This window comes from Odontomachus brunneus, unplaced genomic scaffold (assembly GCF_010583005.1).
Source record: "Odontomachus brunneus isolate Ranch 3 - 2012 unplaced genomic scaffold, Obru_v1 Obru_scaffold_012, whole genome shotgun sequence".
NCBI classification, from domain to species: domain Eukaryota; kingdom Metazoa; phylum Arthropoda; class Insecta; order Hymenoptera; family Formicidae; genus Odontomachus; species Odontomachus brunneus.
The window spans coordinates 3254784-3276013 of NW_022639462.1; the positions used below are offsets into that span (position 1 = coordinate 3254784).

At 41.2% G+C, this 21230-nt stretch overlaps 1 protein-coding gene across 1 annotated transcript in view; it reads right to left on the minus strand.

Annotated features, from left to right (window-relative positions):
* LOC116840851 (cysteine protease ATG4B) overlaps positions 1 to 21230 on the minus strand; it is a 439371-nt gene that overhangs the window by 320737 nt on the left and 97404 nt on the right. Inside the window, exon 4 of the mRNA XM_032808122.1 lies at positions 17501 to 17678. Coding sequence (XP_032664013.1) covers positions 17501 to 17678 — 178 coding nt within the window. The remainder of the gene's footprint in view (positions 1 to 17500; positions 17679 to 21230) is intronic.

Genomic DNA, 21230 nt, shown 5'->3' on the forward strand with positions numbered 1-21230 from the left:
ATTGAGTCTAATAACCGCTGAAAGGTTGCTGGTGCAGCGTGTAATCCAAATGGCATTACCTTAAATTGTTTTAGTCCTCTGCCCGGTACTGTAAAAGCGGTGACTGCGCGGCTGTCTGGTGTTAGCGGTATCTGCCAGTAGCCGTTTTTAGGTGGAGTGTTTTAATATATTTAGCTCCCCTAAGTTTATCTAACGTTGCCGTTATTTGCGGTAAGGGGTACGCGTCCGTCTCGGTTACTTCGTTAACCTTCCTAAAGTCGATGCAGAACCGATGCTTTCCATCCTTCTTTTTTACTAATACAATTGGTGAGCTCCATGGGCTCTGTGACGGCTCGATTATTCCTGCCTCTTCCATTTCGTTAACTTCTTTATTATTTATACTCTGCATTGCTGGGTTCCTCGGCCTGTATCGTTGTTTGATTGGTTCTATTCCTGGCTTCACCCTGATTCTATGTTGTATTAATTTTATCGGACCGTGAATTTTCTCGAATTTCTTGAATTCGTTCTGTAGGAATCGTTCCAATTGTTGTGTCTCCTTGATTGTACGCGGTTGCATACCCTCTGATATTATGCATGTTTTCCTCTGACCTTTCTGCCGTATTTCTATTGATGGCGGTAATGTTATTCGGAGTTTTGCCCATAAGTCTACTCCGATGAGCATGGGGCTTTCAAGGTTCGGTATAACGTCAAGCGTGTGCCAGAATCGTCTGTTATCTATCGTTACCGGTACCTTTACCTTTCCTCGAATTTTTATACTTGTGCCATTCGCCAGGCGTATTGATTTGTCTCTTTTCTGTGTCGGACGTTGCCACTTGTTTGCTAACATTGCGGTTCTCTGGCTTATACATGAAATCTCGGATCCGGAGTCGATTAATGCGTTAAGCGGTGTCTTGTATATCTTGATTCTTATGTGTGGGCGCGGTGTGCATCTTATTTGCGGTGTCCTTGGGACCGAGGGTCGCCCTATTGCTCCTCGGTCCGTGCGGCGTTTCCCGGTCTTGGATGGCAGTCTTTTGTTAAAACTCCATCCCTCCCGCATTGGGAGCAGAATTTCTTTGCCGGTTGTCTGCAAAATCGTCTTGTATGCCCTCTTTGTTTGCAGCGCCAGCAACAATCCGCGGCATTGTATATTGCTGCCGTTGTTGCCGTTTGCGGTGGTGAGCGCACATTTGTGCACTTTTCCTCTGACGCTCAATATCCTCTATCTCTGCTGCTTGGGCCCCTAATTCTTCTAATGTATGTACGTTTTCCCTCCGGATGTGCAGCTTTAAGTCTAGCGACATGTTTTCATATGTTTGCTCTATCTAATCTTTTCTTGAAAATCCCCCTGCTCTTCTCATGAGCGTCGCCAGTTCTGTGGCGTAGTGCCTGAACGTTTCGTTTACCTGCTGCACTCGTCTCTGTACTTCTATTTTTAGTTGGTTCTTATATCTATATGGGAAATACTGTTCCCGAAATGCGTTCGTGAAGTTATTCCATTCTTTCCACGCTTTCTTGTTGTTCCTGTACCAATGTAAGGTACTTCCCCACAGTAATTCCGGTAAGCCCTACAGTATTTGTTCGTCGGTATATTCGTAACTATTTTGCAATTCTTCAATTCGCTCCAGGAAAGAAATTGGATCTTTCCCATCGAATTGACATCCCCATTTACGCATTTGGTTAATTGCGAACGTCGTAGGGTCGTTTCTGTATGGTCCTTAGCCAGTGTGTAGATCCACTGCTTCATCTTTTTTTTTCTTTATTTTATCTGTTCGGGCGCCAATTTGTAACGGCCTTGCGTTACGTGCGGGATAGTCTTAGTCGGTCCGAGGTTTCGATCGTTAAATGAAAAACAGTGGTGTAGGTTATAATAACGTGGAACTATATTCTAATCTCAAGGCTATTTACAATTATTTATATGCGAAGTTACGCCGTTAGCGCGTATCCACTTCGGTCGGCGGAGCGGTATCGAGGAAAGGATGTCGACGTCGCGAATCCACTTCGGTCGACGGAGCGGTATATGGAGAGGATGCCGACGCCGCGTATCCACTTCGGTCGGCGGAGCGATATCGGAGAAAGGATGTCGACGTCGCGTATCCACTTCGGTCGACGGAACGGTGTATGGATAGGAAGCCGACGTCGCATATCCACTTCGGTCGGCGGAGCGGTATCGGAGAAAGGATGTCGACGTCGCGAATCCACTTCGGTCGACGGAGCGGTCTAGGATCTCTGGGAGGTTTCGAGCTTTTGATCGGTCGTGTGCCTCAGAGGAGCTTTCCGATCAATCTCTCTCGATAGCGTTTTCGTGTCGGCTTTTATACTAAGTTGTAACAAACAGTGAGGCTGTTTGTTGATCTTGCGGTTGTTTCGCGCGCGGTTGTTCGGCGTTAATTTTGTTAATCTAAATAACGTTTCTTACGTATCTAATCTTCCGGTTGTCTTTCGTGACGATCCTTTCTATGGACACATATTTTATTATTACCAATAACCGATTAATACGTAATTGATTCTGGAGGTTCTTGATAGTTTGTTTCTTTAAATATGAATATTTAACCTAATACATACATATTATATACGTTGAAATAAGTAAATATTATTGTAATTGTAAGATAAGAATTTTTTTTTACGAAGTACAAATATCTATGTACGTTAGTTTTTAATCAAATATTATTCTTATGAATGTATTGTCAATTTATTTACCTGTAACGTTTTTTTACATTTCTTTGCAAAAACATTATGATTAATGCAGATAATGGCATATCTTTTTAATTTGTTTTATATGCTGAAATAATGTTTTTTCCGATGATTGTACAAAACATTTCTTTTTTTGTTGACTTTATCTCTTTTTTCTCTTAGAAAATGACTATTATATAAAGTTAACTGAAAATATTTACTGTGTAAATTTATCTCCTGCACATGTTTTGTACAATAATTTAAAAAAAAAAAACATTTATTCAATATAATATTTAGTAAACTCAATTTTATAAGTGCAACGTAACCTACAAAATTACAAAGTATTAATTTATTACAAACTTGCAGAAAGTTTGGACCTTAGGACGCTGATTTTAACCGTCCAATCCGCTGTCATCTCAACTCTTTTACTTTCGTGGCATTTATCTTTCTCGTGGAAACGTAAGTCACCCAAACTCAGAGACAATATAAGTTATAAATCATATAGGATGCATTTTATCTCGCATCTTATATGATTTATAATTCATATCGTCCAAGAGTTTGAATATCTTACGTTTCCGCGAAGAGCGTAAATGCCATAAAACGAAAGGAGTTGGGACAGCTATTGGTTTGATTGTTGAAACAATGGCGTATAATTGAAACTTTCTGATTTATTATCTTATAATAATTTACATTGTTTAAAGAAAACAATAAATTCTTTTGGATAAAACAAATATTGATTTAAAAAAGAACAGAACAATTTTTTCAATAAAAAAATGAAATACCTTCTTTTAATAATAACATTTGTTTGATCGAAACTAATAAGTTGTATAAACGCTACAAATATTTATTTCAATGAAATACGTCAAATATTTCTATGAACCAATGATAATGGTTGAATGAAATAATAGAGTTTTTAAAATCAAATAAATTATATCTTTCATGTCAAACAAATGTTTTATTAAACACAAAAATACAATTTCTTTGAAAAGCCAAACTAACGTATTTGTTGATTGAAATATTAGTTTGTTTCGACCATTTCAATGCTCAAATTTGTTTGGTTGCAATAAAATTTATTAAATTCAAAGAAATCGTTTTCTCTGTGTACTATTGATCATCATTGATGCGCTCTCGTGGATGTTGAAGCGACGTTAGAACGGCGTTGGAACGACGTTATAGTTAGAACGACGTTGAAACTACGTTGAACCGACGTAGGAACGATGTTGGAACGATATTACCACGTTACAACGACGTTAGAACCACGTTAGAACGATGTTGTCACGTTGAAGTAACAACGACAATTGTACAACTCATAGCATAGCAAAATCTTTAAATCCCTTCCTATATCAATCATTGTTTATAGAACTGTCTTCATCAATCACTGTGAAGCCATATTTATGTTGCCAACTTTCGCGACACAATGCATTAAAATCCTCATATGACATGTCAGTGTTCACATGATCGTTGTAAATATGTTTCAAATTAATACCATTCTGTTTGAAAAAAATCAACAGATTTGCGTTGTCACGTATAAAATGCTTGGGTATCTTTGCATACGTTTGACAGAGATAGAAACAGTTAAGGTTCGAATGGCGACCCATAGCAAAGTATTCCTTTATTACATCTTGTTTGTCACACGCAACGTCGTCAAAAATAAAAATGGAATTAGGGAGCGCTTCTGTCGTTGGAATCACGTCGCTGTTATTGGAGAAAGTAACCAATTTCAACAATCGATGTCAGCAAATTTTCCAAATAGCGATATTTGGGCTGTTGGAATGATTTCCAGTACACATACAAGTTCTCGAAACGTAGACCGTGCAAACTTTCCCGCAAACTTATCAACACGTTTGTCTTGCCGCAGTTCGAAGGACCGCATATGATTCCACGAATCGTGTTTGGAAGTATGTTTCCATGTCGGCGTGTCTCTTGATCGAACATTGATTGCGTTCTATTATCGAAATTTGTCACGCGTATCGCTATCGGTTGCTTCAAGAACCGCCTGTTTTCTCTGCAAGTTGCAAAGTTGATTTCGTTAACGAGTCGTTCCGATTGAACTATTTATAGGAGTGCATCGTATCAAAATTGCTCAGTTTCGAAAAGGTTTTTCCTACTGTCGGAAACTCATGACATTTCAGACCTAACCTCCGAAAAGTTGAAATACATACCAAAGGTTGTCCTATTGCGCGGGTTTCCGACGCACATTGACGTTTTGTGGAACAGACTCCCCGAGCATATAAAGGCTGACTCGGAGGTTCAGCAGTATCACCGGTGTCTGGAACATTATAATCGTCCGTGGCAACGAACGCACATCGACGGTCCAGCGCCGTTGATCAGAGACTGCAACGAATGTCGCCGAAAACGGCAAAAGTTGGTAGAGGTCTATTAAATCGTGCGATAAACGCACTTCCTGTCGAGTTGCACATTCCCGGATATAATTTTTGCGGTCCTGGAACTCGCTTGGCAAAACGATTGGCCAGAGTTGATCGAGCTATTAATCCATTGGACGAGGCGTGTCACGAGCACGACATTGCATATTCTCGGAGCAATAACCTTACCGATAGACACGTGGCGGATAAGATTCTCGCTATGAAAGCTCAGGAACGCATACCTTCGAAAGATTCGACTCTCGGTGAGAGAACCGCAGCTATAGCAGTCTGGGCTGCTATGAAAGCAAAGATAAAACTCGACTGGGTTTGAAAACGAAGAGGAAAAAGGCGAATAAAAAACGAATACTTCCGGTAGCGAAACGTAGTGGTGTTCTGCCAGTTCTACCGTTATTGGGAATAGTCGGTTCGCTGGTTGGAGGAGCAGCGGGGGTTGCAAAGGTTGTTGATGACAACAAGGTTGCTCAACGTGAACTGGAAGAATTAAAACGTCATCATGGTGTCATGGAATACCGTGTCGTGAAAAGGAGTCGTGCGTGTCGAGTGGCATTCAGTTGGACACAGTACAATTGGACACGTTGCAAATGGACACGATGCAAATAGACACGGCACTTGACACACGATTCAATTGGACACGGTGCGTTTGGACACGAAACTTTTGGGCACCGTTGTTTTTGGACACGAAAGAAAATGCATGACGTTCAGTTACACACCGTTCATTTGGACACCGTTCAGTTGGACACAGTTCAAGTGCCCACTGTTCACTTGGACACAGAAGGATGCTCACTGTTCACTTGGACACCGTTCACTTGGACACCGTTCATTTGGACACCGTTCACTTGGACACCGTTAATTGCTTGTCTGTTCACTTGGACACAGAAGGATGCGCACTGTGCACTTGGACACCGTTCATTTGGACACTGTTCACTTGGACACTTCATTTGGACACAGTTCACTTGGACACCGTTCAATTGGACACCGTTCATTTGGACACCGTTCAATCGCCCACTGTTCACTTGGACACAGAAGGATGCGCACTGTTCATTTGGACACCGTTCACTTGGACATCGTTCAGTTGCTTGCTGTTTATTTGGACACAGAATGATGTGCACCGTTTATTTTATCATCATTTAATTATGTATCGTTTGTTTATGCAATGGATATGCAACTGATGAGAAATAAAAAATAGTTTTGTAGAAAATATTTGTGTTTTTATTTCGTTTTTATCACATCCAACCACAACGCCATATGCCTAGAGATATTCTAGAGACTCTATAAACAACGACATATGATTGGATGTGTCCGTTTGTCAATGTGCGCATCTGGGACTCACTCCGATTTTCGTACTACTATTTGTGATGTAGAGCGTGGGTAAATTGTGGTTTTGGTAATTATTTAATTTAGCGGCAACACCTCCGATTTCGATGAAAATAGACTCAATCGACGCGTTTTTGCATGACAAACAACTTTTTCCTCTGACAAAATCGTCGCTCTTTTTTCTGCGAAGCGAGATATTAATAGACAAAGTTGAGGGCGTATTAGGTTAGAAAATCTGTCATACCATCTATTTCTAGCTATGTAACTGGGGGGCTTCGCCCCCCAGACCCCCCTATCACAGGGGGTGGGGGCTGTAATCTTTTGTGAGAAATTCACTTTTTAGCTTAAGCACAAGAGACTATAGCCCCCACCCCCCGTGATAGGGAGGTCTGGGAGACGAAGCCCCCCAGTTACATAACTAGAGATAAATGATATGATAGATTTTCTAACCTAACACGCCCTCAACTTTGTCTATTAATATCTCGCTTCGCAGTAGAGAGCGACGATTTTGTCAGAGGAAAAAGTTGTTTGGCATACAAAAACGTGTCGATTGAGTCTATTTTCATCGAAATCGGAGGTGTTGCCGCTAAACTAAATAATTATCAAAACCACAATTTACACTCTACATCACAAATAGTAGTACGAAAATCGGAGTGAGTCCCAGATGCGCACATTGACAAACGGACACATCCAATCATATGTCGTTGTTTATAGAGTCTCTAGAATATCTCTAGGCATATGGCGTTGTGGTTGGATGTGATAAAAACGAAATAAAAACACAAATATTTTCTACAAAACTATTTTTTATTTCTCATCAGTTGCATATCCATTGCATAAACAAACGATACATAATTAAATGATGATAAAATAAACGGTGCACATCATTCTGTGTCCAAATGAACAGCAGACAACTGGACGATGTCCAAGTGAACGGTGTCCAAATGAACAGTGTGCATCCTTCTGTGTCCAAGTGAACAGTGGGCGATTGAACGGTGTCCAAGTGAACTGTGTCCAAATGAACGGTGTCCAAGTGAACAGTGTCCAAATGAACGGTGTCCAAGTGAACAGTGCGCACCCTTCTGTGTCCAAGTGAACAGACAAGCAATTCCACGGTGTCCAAGTGAACGGTGTACAAATGAACAGCACGCATCGTTCTGTGTCCAAGTGAACAGTGGGCAACTGAACGGTATCCAAGTGAACGGTGTCCAAGTGAACGGTGTCCAAATGAACGGTGTCCAAGTGAACGGTGTCCAAGTGAACGGTGTCCAAGTAAACAGTGAGCATCCTTCTGTGTCCAAGTGAACAGTAGGCACTTGAACGGTGTCCAACTGAACTGTGTCCAAGTAAACGGTGTTCAACTGAACGGTGTCCAAATGAACAGAGTGTAACTGAACGACGTGCATTTTCTTTCGTCTCCAAACGCACCGTGTCCAATTGAACTGTGTGTCAAATGCCGTGTCCATTTGCAACGTGTCCATTTGCAACGTGTCCAATTCAACTGTGTTTACATGCACCGCTCCCTCTGTGTCGAGGAGTCTATCTTGCTCCATGTAAACGTAGAAAAAGCGTCTCGAAGAAAAAAAAAACCGATGAAACGATAAAAATGCCTACACTAACGTTTAATTGGACTATTTGGCGAAACGCTTGCGTATCCCATTTTTCCGAGGTGTGTTTATGCGTAACGCACTCCCGATGTTACCGCATATAAACGAAAGCGGGAAATTTTGACGACGTTGAAAAATCAGGTACTCATTGGGTGGCGTATGTAAGGAGAAGAGAACGCGCGATATATTTCGATAGTTTTGATAATCTTCGACCGTCCAAAGAATTGATTCGATATCTCGAAAGAGATGTAGTGAAAACTGAGTACAATCGCGCACCCTATCAACGTTACGAAGAAAGCACTTGCGGACAACTGTGTTTACATTTTCTGCAAACTGTCGACAAACCTATTTAAATTCCTAATGCTTCGTTGCGAGAACTCTGTATTCGTTTGATAGTTCCCCGAGTATGTCACTGACGCTTACGTTGTCGGGCAATAGTAACACCCTTACGGCGAGCTACTTTCCAGCCATAGATTTGAGTGATGATGATTATGAACTTGGCTTGACCACCTTTGAATCTTATCATACGATACCGAATGCAAACGCATTGAACAATAAATTTTATTTTGGTGAAGATGACAGGGAAATTTCAATTCTTGAAGGATCGTACGAATTGCATGCCATAAACGAGTATTTAAGACGTATAATTTTTCAAGCAGCAGTACGTACCAAAAATAACCTATATAGAGATGACAAGGATGAATATCCTATAATAATTCGTGCCAATCATAATACAATGAAGAACAAAATAAAATGTGCTTACAGAATAAATTTTAGTAACAATATTGGTTCGCTGTTGGGATTCTCATCGAATCGTATATCAGCACCGCAACAATGGTACGAATCGAATGCATGGATTAGGATTATGAACGTGAATATTATTCGTGTGGAACGCAGCGTCATCAGTGGTGCATACAGCAATGGTACTCGTGTGCATACGATACATGAATTCTCACCTAACGTGTCGCCAGAATATAAAATATCGGAAACGCCGACATACGTCATTTATCTTCCAATCATTGCACGAAACATTACAGATTTAACGGTGCGTATCGTCAATCAAGAAGGGCGATTGCTCCATTTTCGAGAAGAAGAGATTATTATCAGACTGCACGTGCGACGGTGACTACAACGTTAACGCGAATTCTATATTTTTGGAAGCGCGTGAGATGCTCGTACTGAATGAAACGGATCAAGTGACACACCCAAAAGAACATTTCATCGCACCGAAAACGACTCCAAACAATACTCGTGGTTGTATAAAACAAAAACTCAGCACGACGAATATTGAATTTTCAAAATCTCTAAGATTCATCGTACGAAACAATTGAAAAAAGATGATTGACATTTTGAACATTGGAAGTAGTCCAGTCTTTGACAATCGTATCGTCAAGATTGAAACACACGTACAATCCAGACGCTAACACAACGTTTGGATACAGCGATGAGATACGAATACCCATACAACAGCAGGACTTGTACACGTTACCGTATAAGAGTTATCTCCATGTCGAGGGGAAGATAACGAAACAAGCGAAAGCCGATGGTGTGACTGTAACATTGGAACGTAATTGCGTTGCATTTATATTTGATGAGATTCGTTAGGAATTGAATGGTGCTGAGATTGATCATAACAGAAACGTGGGAATAACTTCCACGCTCAAAAAATATAAGTATCGTTATCTTCGGACAAAAATGCTATCATGAAAAATGCTGCGTGAGATACGACTGACGCTGTTTCGGCAGATGGATACTTCAACTTTTGCGTACTACTTAGCATGTTGCTAGGATTCTGTGAAGACTACAAGCGTGTAGTAATTAAGGCGCGTCACGAATTAATTTTATTACGGTCGCGCAGTGACAACAACAGTCTACTCGGATCTTCAGCGTTGCAACCTAAGATCGAGCTATTCAAGATACAATGGTAAATGCTTCACGTAATGTTGAATGATATCAATAAACTTGCCCTGCTCAGAACATTGGAGAATAGTCGATACCTGAATATGAGTTTCCGCTCATGGGATATGTATGAATTTCCTCTGCTGCAAAGCACGACCAAACATCTGTGGACCGTCAAAGTAGCCACTAATTTGGAGAAACCGCGATACGTTATCTTTGCGCTGCAGGCTAGTCAAAAAATATCATGTCGGAAAATATAACTCAATTCGACAACTGCAATTTAACCAACATGAAGCTCTATCTAAATTCAGAGTGTTATCCATACGATGACATGAATTTGGATTTGGTGAAAAATAGATATGCAATACTTTATGATATGTATAGCCGTTTCCGCAAATCGTATTATGGATGCAACAGTGCTGAAGTATGATTAACAATTATCGACTTTCTGAAGCATGGTCCTTTCGTGGTTATCGATTGTTCGCATCAAAACAAATCTGTCAAGAGTGCCACTGTAGATGTGCGGATAGAATTTGAGTGTAGAGAGAATATTCCAGCGAATACTACCGCATACTACCTGATCCTGCATGATCGTGTAGTTGAATACAACCCACTAAATGCGCAACCTAACTTAGTGCGCAAAATCAACTAATATTGGAAAGTATGCATGAGAAAAGAATAATAGAAAACATCAAAAGGCTATACACGACATTTCTTTCCCGAACGTATCGAAGAGTACTTCTATGGTTGTACCAACATTTGTGGACTTGCAAGGATTCGTCGTTGGAAAGGGATTTATTGTAAAGGAAGTAGCGATACTTAGGAATGGATCTGTTCTCTCCCATTATATCTTTACTAATCCCATGCCATGGCATCTTCTCGCAAGATCCGACAAATCGAGAGCATACTGGTTGACGGCTAATAATCATGGACTACAATGGGATGACGGGATCGTTGCGTACAGCAGAACCAAGCACTTGATTACGACAGCTATGGTTGACAAATCATGCGATATGGAACATAAAGACGTTTTCTCCCCACTCGTATACATAAAGGGTTGTGAGAAGCGAGAATGGTTGGTAAATCTTCTGGACGATAATGTAAAAAGTAACCTGATCATCGAGACCTTGGATGCGGATTGCGAGGACATAGTTTCCTTATGCTGCATAGTTTCTGAAGGTAAACTCTACTATTATCTAAAATGATTTGTCCTCCTCATATGAATAAATGAAATGACATTTTCAACAAATATATTAATGTCTCTTTTACTTCCTTTTCCCTAACCAAATCTTTGAAAAAGTATCTACGTAAGTATATCGTAGATATGCGACAGCTTGAAAGCATACGATAGTACAGAGTGCGGCGCCAAAATCCGAACAAAATTCAATTTGAAATTCTCGCCGTTCTATACCACATGGTAGATGTCGCGATTAGCGTTCAAATAGCTTGACGCATGTACTAAACCATCATAACCTCGAAACAGTCGCAATGTTGAAACCAAGTGCGGAGTATAACCGAAGAGCCGCGATTATCGAAAGTGTTCGCGCTGGGCGCACGGCGACAGAAATCATTCGGTTCTTCAGATACCCGAGATAGACTGTGTATGATGTCATCGCAAAGTACAATGAGTCGGAGAAGAATTTCCGGCGAATGTTCACGTGCTAGGTGTTGTATCCAGTGAGGGTGATGTCATGCCACCGCATTTATTTAACAAAGGGGAAAATGTCACAAAAGAAGTATATTTGCGTGTTATGACAAATGTAGTGAAGCCGTGGATGGAAACTGTGTGGTCTGGAAAGCCGTATGTTTTCCAGCAGGACGGTGCGCCTACCCACACAAGTCATTTGGTGCAAAATTGGTTGTCGGACAACGTCGACATAGTTTGGTCGAAAGAATTTTGGCCTCCCAACAGCCCAGATTTGAATCCTTTGGATTTCTATGTATGGAACGTAGTTGAAAGGGTCACGAACAAGTCCAGACATCCAAACATCGCATTATTGAGAGTCACTATTAAAGCGGCATTCACCGATATGGACCGTGACACATTAAAGCGCGCCTGTACACGCTTCAAGACAAGATCGAGAATGGAGGCAGTCATTCAAACAAGCAGGGGATATATTGAGTAAATGTGTTCTTTATGGTCTTACAAACAATGTGGTTAAAAAAATTTTGTAAATCTTTTCGTTTTTGCAATAAAAAATATGTTTGGAAAAATGTATAATTTGTCCGGATTTTGGCGCTGCACCCTGTATATGTTCAAAGATAAATTTTTTTTATCGGGAGCTGCATAGTTTTGGAGAGTAAACTCTGCTTGAAAAGACTTGTCCTCCTCAAAGAATGTCTCGAACTTTCTGGAATATTGGAGAATATTCTAGAAGATGGCGCGCGGACGGATGGCCGGAAAGAAGGAAAGGCGAATGGGTGGCGCGGCCCGTTCGCGAACCGCTGCGAACAGGGAGGGGGAAAGACCGCGAACGCGTCGAAAAGCGGAAATGGGAGGATCGATAAAATGGTCAATTATGTCGATATAAATAATGTTTAAAAAATATGTAAAAAGATATTAGGTGTACAACATTGCTTCCGCCGTTTTTTTTCCGAAATTCGAGGCTTTATTGTAAAAAACTGGTTATATATTTATGATTCAAAGTATTGTCCATCGCTGGCCACTACTTTCTCCCATCTTTCGGGTAGCGTACGAATCCCGCGTCGAAAAAACTGATTATCTTTTGAAGCGATCCACGAATCGATCCAATTTTTTACTTCTTCATAAGACCGGAAGTGCTGGTCAGCCAGGCCGTATGCCTTTGATCGAAACAAGTGATAGTCAGAGGGAGCAATGTCTGGAGAATACGGCGGGTGGTGTAGGACTTCCCATTTCAACGTTTCCAAGTATGTCTTGACCACTTTCGCAACATGGGGTCGAGCATTGTCATGCTGCAAAATCACTTTATCGTGTCTCTCGTTGTATTGCGGCCGTTTGTTTTTCAATGCTCGGCACAAACGCATCAATTGCATTCGATACCGATCGCCTGTGATTGTTTCAGTCGGTTTTAACAGCTCATAATACACTACGCTGAGCTGGTCCCGCAAAATACAGAGCATGACCTTGGAGCCGTGAATATTCGGTTTGGCCGTCGACGTGGAAGCATGGCCGGGGAACTCCCCATGATTTTCTGCGGTTGGGGTTATCGTAATGAACCCATTTTTCGTCCCCAGTCACAATGCGATGCAGAAATCCTTTCCGTCTTTGCCTTTCAAGCAGCTGTTCACAAGCAAACAAACGCCGTTCAACATCTCTCGGCTTCAATACGGCACCCAATTTCCTTCCTTATGAATCATTCCCAAGGCTTTGAGGCGTTTTGAAATGGCTTGTTGAGTCACTCCCAATGATCGTACCAATTCTTCTTGATTTTGACACGAGTCTTGATCAAATAATGCCTCCAATTCTGCATCTTCCAAAACCTTCTCTTTTCCACCGCTATGCCGATCTTCGACATCAAAATCACCGTTCTTGAAGCGTTGAAACTACTTACGACATGTTCTTTCTCTACTAACGGCCTCATCATAAGTATTTGAGAACATTCGATGAGCCTCAGCCGCAGATTTCTTCATATTGAAGCAGAAAATTAAAACCTTCCGCAAATGACGAGAATTTGGCTCGTAAACTGACATTTTCAATCAAGAATAACTTTATGATGCAGACACAAATCGACTAATGTTTCTATGGAGTTATGTTGACAGATGCCCAAGTTTATTGTATGACGTCTATGATCTATTTATTTCGACCACCACTTACTGCTAAAGCTATCTATAGGAAAACGGCGGAAGTTGTACACCTAAAATGTCGGTAAAAAACAGATCGCAGAGTCGATAAAAATTATGCCAAATATGCCGGTAATACATAAATATGTCGGTAAAAATATCGGTAACAAATAAATATGTTGGTAAAAATACCGGTAATAAATAAATATGTCGGTAAAAATACCAGCAATAAATATGTTGGTAAAAATATCGGTAATAAATAAATATGTATATATGTCGGTAAAAATACCGGTAAATAAATATATCGGTAAAAAATGTCGGTAAAAAAACGTCGGTAACGTCGATAATTTCCCCTTTGCCCTACGTGACGTCAGCTCCCGCGCCCGCAGTTCCCTCTCGTCCCGCACCCTCTGAGAGGACCTATGTTAGAATCCCCCTTGTATATCTACTCGCGCCAAACGCGACCTGACTCCCAGAGTTCATCAATAATAGGTTGTACTCCATAGTTATGATTTTGACTATGAATATGATCAGATATTATATAACATGGCACATGCAGATTGTTTCGGAAATACTCCCGAATTCCATCACTACTCATACAATGAATTCTCCGATAGCTACAAAGAGACCCAACACAAAAAATATTCAAATTGTCGAATTTCAATGTAGATGGTTAACTGTCAATCAACAATATGATCCGCAAATCTTTAACATTATTTCAAATTGGTAAAACATAGACTTTCCTGGTAAAACATAGAGCTTCCTGGCACCGTTTTACAGTATTCTCAATAATAACCGAGAATTTAATTGTAAAAGATTAAGGAAAAACGCACATTGAATGGTTGAGAAAGGAGCGCTCGTGGCCTAATAATATAGCACACGGATATCGGCGCGTGGTAATTGAAAACAACGCACTACTGCCTATACTTATATCGCTGCACTCCTACATCTCCCCTCGGCGCGGTGCAGCAAGACATAGGATTGTAGCGATATAAGCCGCTCGCTGGCATCTGCCTGCCATATTACTGGGTCGCGAGTGTTCCTCCCTCAACTATTCAGCGTGCGTTTTTTCTTAATCTTTTACAATTAATTTCTCGGTTATTATTGAGAATATCGCAAAATGATATAGGATATTTGTCTCTACGTCCTTACGAGAGATTGTGAAGGTAATCTGAGACACCCTATAATTATCAATCCACTCACCAAATTGTTAAAGTATACACTTACGCTCAATTTAATGAGTGTAGGAATCATTGAATTTGCTATTTATTCGGAGCTAAAATAACAACCCAAGTAGCAAGGTGACGTCTAAAGACGTCATTAAAACGTCTATGACGTCTTAATGACATTTTAATGACGTCTTTAGATGTCATCTTACTACCTGGGTAACCAAGGTTGTTGTTTTACTTGTTCTGAATTCAAACATTTTTGTAAAAATAATAACATAGATTTGCATCTCATAGCTACTGCAAGTAAAGCTAACAGACAAATTGAAAGGGTTATGCAGATATTAAAAAGCTAGTTAACAATAGTCGAAAGTGACTTTAACAAAATATGGATGAAGGAACTCGGGGAAGTAGAACTGGCTCCGAATAGTAGTGTAAAGCCATTGACTACTCTGATTGAACTGATGTTTAGTGTGCAAGTTCAATCTTTAGGAATGATAAAGATAGAAAAAACCGCGAAGAACCTAAACGTTTTAACGTAGGCGAAATTCGAGCAAATATTTCGGAAAACATCGAACGATTAGCTATCGTATGGAAATGACTCATTTTAGAAAGACGAACGTAAAACGATTCAATATAGGAGATTTTGTATTTCTTAAGTGTTCCGGACAAAATCAAACAAAATTTGATAAAAAATTCAAGGAACCTTTCAAAATTAATCCCAGATTCGTCGAAGACTCTATAGCCGCGACAATGGTTTGTGACGTATCCTATACACTGCGACGAGACTCGCTAAATTATTTCGCGAGCGACGGCAGACAGTCGCCTCTCAGCCGCGTCGTCAATTTGCCGTCGGCTCAGAGTCACGCCACGAAAACGCGAACGATAGTTTGGCGCCAGGTGCGAAAAGGCCGCACCACCTCGGTAAACGCGAGATTCGATATGTACCACGAAAGTCGCGTGTTCCGGAACTGTCGGGACCGGTAGCTCGCAAGATTTCAAGTCGGAGACGGGATGGGTTAGGAGAGGGTTAAAATGACTCTACTCGTTTCGGTAACAATACGTTTATTTGCGTGACTCTCGCTCGTCCCGATAAAGGAAACTCGGTAATTTTTAGCACAAAACAGGCGTTACTCGCGACACGACATTATGCTTGCTAAATGAGAAACCCGAGGCCGGTCTCCTCGGGTGAGCCTTAACACGCGCGGCCGCTCCGCGGACGAGACACGGTACGTGAGCGATAACGACATGAATTTCGACAATCGGACGAACTACGGAATAGATGGGTGGTCTTACAAAGATCGGAGGCGGCCCTGGGGTCAGCTGCGGCGGCGGCGATGACTGTCCTCTCTTTCTCTTCCTCTCTATCTACTCTCTCTCTCCACGCGCTCTATCTACTCTCTCTTTGCTCTCGCCCTCTCGCTGCACGCGCTCCGTCCACTCTTTCTCTCCTCTCGCTCTCTCTCTCAACCGCGGTCGGCACACACGATACGGAAGTCGTAGCTTCGGCGCGGTAATCAGCTCACGGCGACGGTCGCGGTCAGGCTGCTCGCTTTCGGCTCTTGGAGGATCGCATAGCTTAGCGAGTCCTCCTGCGTCTCTTCTCCCCTCGTCCTGCGATATTTCGCAGTCGGGAATCGGTATCTATCGCTATTATGGTCTCGAGACGGTTCCTGTCTCGAGACATTGTTGACGTCGCGGATCATCTCGCTGGCTGTCTTGGCGCTCCCGTTTTTTCCTCCTAGGCTCTCATGACGGCTGCGTTCGCTGAAAGTAAACACCGCTGACAGAATACTGCCTACTTGCGATACTGTTTCTTACTTCGGGATATTCTCAGCGGTATGAGATTCACGAATATTGAGCGAGCGATAATCCGACATAATGTAATATGAAATAATGAGAGAGCGATTCACCTGGTCTTAAGTGGTGTTGAGTTGTCGGTCGCTGTTTTCTAGTCCTTCGATGTTCTCTGTTCCTCCAGTCCGGGTGGCCGGCCAAGGAAGTCGGGGGAGAGGGGGGGGCACAAAGTTGGAGATGCGCTGACCTTCACATCTGCTCCGCTCGCAACATTCGCTTCCGATATTTGTCCTAAGGACGGTCACAAACAAACACACGCCGGAACGCGGTATTCGAGAATATTCGCGAAAACCGTCAGCGACGCGATAAGCGAAAGCACTCACACACAAATCCGGTACGGTTTCCTTGAGACGGACGCCTCCACGGCTGCACCGTCACAACACCATCAAGACTATGACTCGATAGGTCGAAGGGGAAAACCGCACGGTGAATCTTGCGGAGAGGACACGCGGATGTGCCGCGTTTTTTGGTTAAAAGTTATTGGTCTGTCTTTCCACCCTTCATATACTAAACGCCTGCTACATATCGACGCATCAAACCTATTACCCTAATATACACATTAGACAATTATATTCTCTCTCTTCAATATTAACGTTTATTATTATGTCTCAAAACTTCTTTTCTTAATAATTATTTTTACAAACAATGACCATTGGCTAAGAATTTTTAAAGATTATATTCAAGATCATATCTTTATATATAACAACATATGTGAAAGTTAATATCATCAGTAAAGTATCTTAATATACGCATAATTACCAAAATTATTAAGAATGACTTTTAAGTAAATGTGAAAAGTTTGTTCGAGATACATTGCAGATAACTTGACTTAATATAATGTAAATTTCGTCAAAATACATACTTTAATACTTGTGCAATTGTGTTAGGACCAAACCATTGTCCAACTTCCTTTCCTTCGGACGCTCCCATCAATGCAATTTGATGAATGGAAAAAGCAGCAGCCCTTTTGTCTTCAAAACGCTTTAGAATTTTTAGATATGTACTGTTCCTTGATTCGGGCATCCACTGCCAATCTTTACCTACATCGTATATAAATTGCTTAGATAAATATTGTGTTGAATAACGTAGCAAAATAAGAGTTTTATCATTCTAATAAAAGATGATTATATGCAATAAGTTTAACGATAAATTGTAATATATCTTAGAAAGTAAGTACGATATCAAAAAATGTCACGGATAAAAGTTCCAGGATTTCTAGAAAAAAACATGATAATGTTTTATGATAATATTTATTTAGGCTTATAATGATCTTGAAAAAATATATAATTACATAATAATATTGAAATTCTCTGTTAAGTCAACTTTATTTTTTTTAATAAACAAACCATATAATCGAAATCAATAAATAACACAGCCCGACAAATTGTGATCTTTTTGCAACACAAGTACAAATATTCATATCCAGCATATCTTCGGCCACTGAATATATTGAATACATTGTCCAAATTTGACTTTACCATTTTGGGAGAAAAGAGGTGAAATGACCAAGAAAGACGATTTTGAGAGACTTTATGACATTATAACAGCGACAAAAAATTGTTTCTTTAAATTTCAGTAATATCAAGTAAAACTGTGACTAAATTTCAAAATTTTTAGTGATTTTCCGTTTTAAAAATATATAAATTTAGAGCTTTTTAAAAATAGTTATTTTCTCATAAATAAAAATAATAAATAGTAAATTAAAAAAATAGAGGAATTTTCCAGACAGCACACAATATTTATGATAAAGATTCATAAATATTTATGACAAATTACCTTTTTTTATATTATATAAATATTTTATAAATATTTTAAGAACATAAAGGGAAAAAGTATCAAAATCTTTATTCAAAATATTATTAAAATGTAGGCTAAATATTTTATACAATATTTATATAAACAAAAAATAAGGGAGCGTCCCGATTGCCTACAGTACGATTGCACACAAACCAATCGATGATAAGAATTATCTAGTGAATTACCAGATCGAACCAATCATTACAATTTGTGGTCAATTGTACTGTCGGCAATCGGGACGCAAACTTCCCAAAAAATAAATATTTGTAGTAATATTTTGTAAATATTTCTATTTACAAATATGTATGTATATGTCCTTTATTGATCCCCAATATGGGCTTACAATATTTATACAACTCTTTGCCTCGCTACGCACACACACGTCCGCAACCTACCTTTTACCTCTAATCTTACACCTAAATCTTACATCTAACTTATACCTAACTTTCATATCTAACTTAATCTAATTTAACCTATCGCGTGGACTTTCGTTTCCTCCCCCTCTCCCCCCCCCCCTCCAATTCCTCATATTCCATCTCCTCCTCTTCCCCTACACTTAAACCTTTTCTTTCAATAAACAATTTCCTTTCTTTCTCCGAGCCTCCCACGATCTTGCCCTTTTTCCACCTCTTCCTCATTTCCTTCCAATATCTTCTTGTCGCTACCCCTTCTCCTCCCTCCTCCAGTCTCCTCTCAAAATCCCAAGCCCTCTTCCCTGCCCTCCCACTCATCTTCTCCCTTCCCACCTTCTCCCTTATCATATACCTCGGTGTTCTTCTCTCCACTCTCATTGTCCACTTCACAAACTATTTCTTGAACTTTCTCCAACTCCTCCCTCTCCCTCCCCAAATCTCCGCTCCATATCCCATCACTATCCACAGTAATCTATCGAACAGCCATAACCTTCTTTTCCAATCTCTCCCCCATACTCTCTTCCCTATTCCCTAAACCTCATCAGCACCGATGTCCTCCTTCTCCTATCTCTTACCTGCGCTTTCTGTCCTCCATTTCTCTTCAACATATATCTTAAATATCTAAACTCCTTTACCTCCTCCAATTTCTTTCTCTTCCACATCCTGTCATACCTTCTCTCTCTCCCTCCTTTCCTGAACCTCATAATCTTCGACATGCTCGCATTTAGTTCTAACCCTTTCCTATCTAAGTACCCCTCCAACCGCCCTATCATCGTCTTCATATCTTCTTCCTCCTCCACCGTCAGAACCACATCATCCGCATACGCCAGTGTGTAGTATTTTTCTCCTCCTATCCTCACTCCTTCCCAGCCTCGCTTTTTCATTATTCCCTCTAGATCCGCTAACAAAATGTTGGATAACACCAAACTCAACGGATACCCCCGCCTCAATCCCCTACTCGTCCAATATCTCCTCCCTACTTTCTCTCCCACCCTCACCCTACTTCTCGTCTCTATCATCAATTCCTTCACTTTTACCACTAAGCCCTCTGTCACTCCCCTCTCCCTCATTGCCTCTATCAACTTCTGCCTCTTTACCGAATCAAATGCCGCCTTCAAATCAATAAAAAATGCTACCATTTTTCCTCCATCCCTTCCCAACTATTTATTAAATAATTTAACATATATATTTGATCCACCGTTCCCGTTCCCTCTCTAAATCCCGCCTGACTCTCTGATAGCAACCCCCTTCTTTCCACTTCTTCCCTTAATCTTTCCGCTAAAACTGCCGTATATACCTGTGACGATCCTTGGAAAGGATCGTCACGAAAGACAACCGGAAGAGTAGATACGTAAGAAACGTTATTTAGACTAACAAAATTAGCGCCGAACAACCGCGCGCGAAACAACCGCAAGGGCAACAAACAGCCTCGCTGTTTGTTACAAATTAGTATAAAAGCCGACACGAAAACGCGATCGAGAGAGATTGATCGAGAAGCTCCCCGGAGACACAACCGATCAAAAGCTTGCAACCTCCCAGAGATCCTAGACCGCTACGTCGACCGAAGTGGATACGCGACGTCGGCTTCCTATCCATAGACCGCTCCGTCGACCAAAGTGGATTCGCGACGTCGGCATCCTTTCTCCGACACCGCCCCGCCGACCGAAGTGGATACGCGACGTCGGCTTCCTATCCATACACCGCTCCGTCGACCAAAGTGGATTCGCGACGTCGACATCCTTTCTCCGATACCGCTCCGCCGACCGAAGTGGATACGCGACGTCGACCTCCTGTCCCTCACGCCACGCCGCGAACACATAAGATCGCGAACGCGTACAGAGCGTAAGATACCCGGTGACGACGAGCGCCTTTAAACCAGCCAGGTTAAAAGCCGGTGTAAGCAAGCAGCTTAAAGCCGACGAGTCAACGAACTCCAACGACGGACAATAGCATATCGGGAAACATTCCCGACCGCGTTCCGCCGGACACTCGCGCGTCTCGACGCTCGCAGCTGATCGCGCGACGACAACATCGACTCCCGGCGAGAGCAAAAACGCGACCACGCGCCAGCGGCGTAACTTCGCATGTAAATAATTGTAAATAGCCTTGAGATTAGAATATAGTTCCACGTTATTATAACCTACACCACTGCTTTTCATTTAACGAACAAAACCTCCGACCGCACCGACTAAGACTATCCCGCACGTAACGCAAGGCCGTTACATACCTTATATAATGATAGCAACAATGTTACCCCTCTATAATCCTCTACGCTTTCATCATTCTTTTTCTTCCTTATCGGTATCACCATCCCCTCCTTCCACTCTTCCGGACATCCCACTCTTCTCAATACCTTTCCATACACATTCTCCATTGTCACTT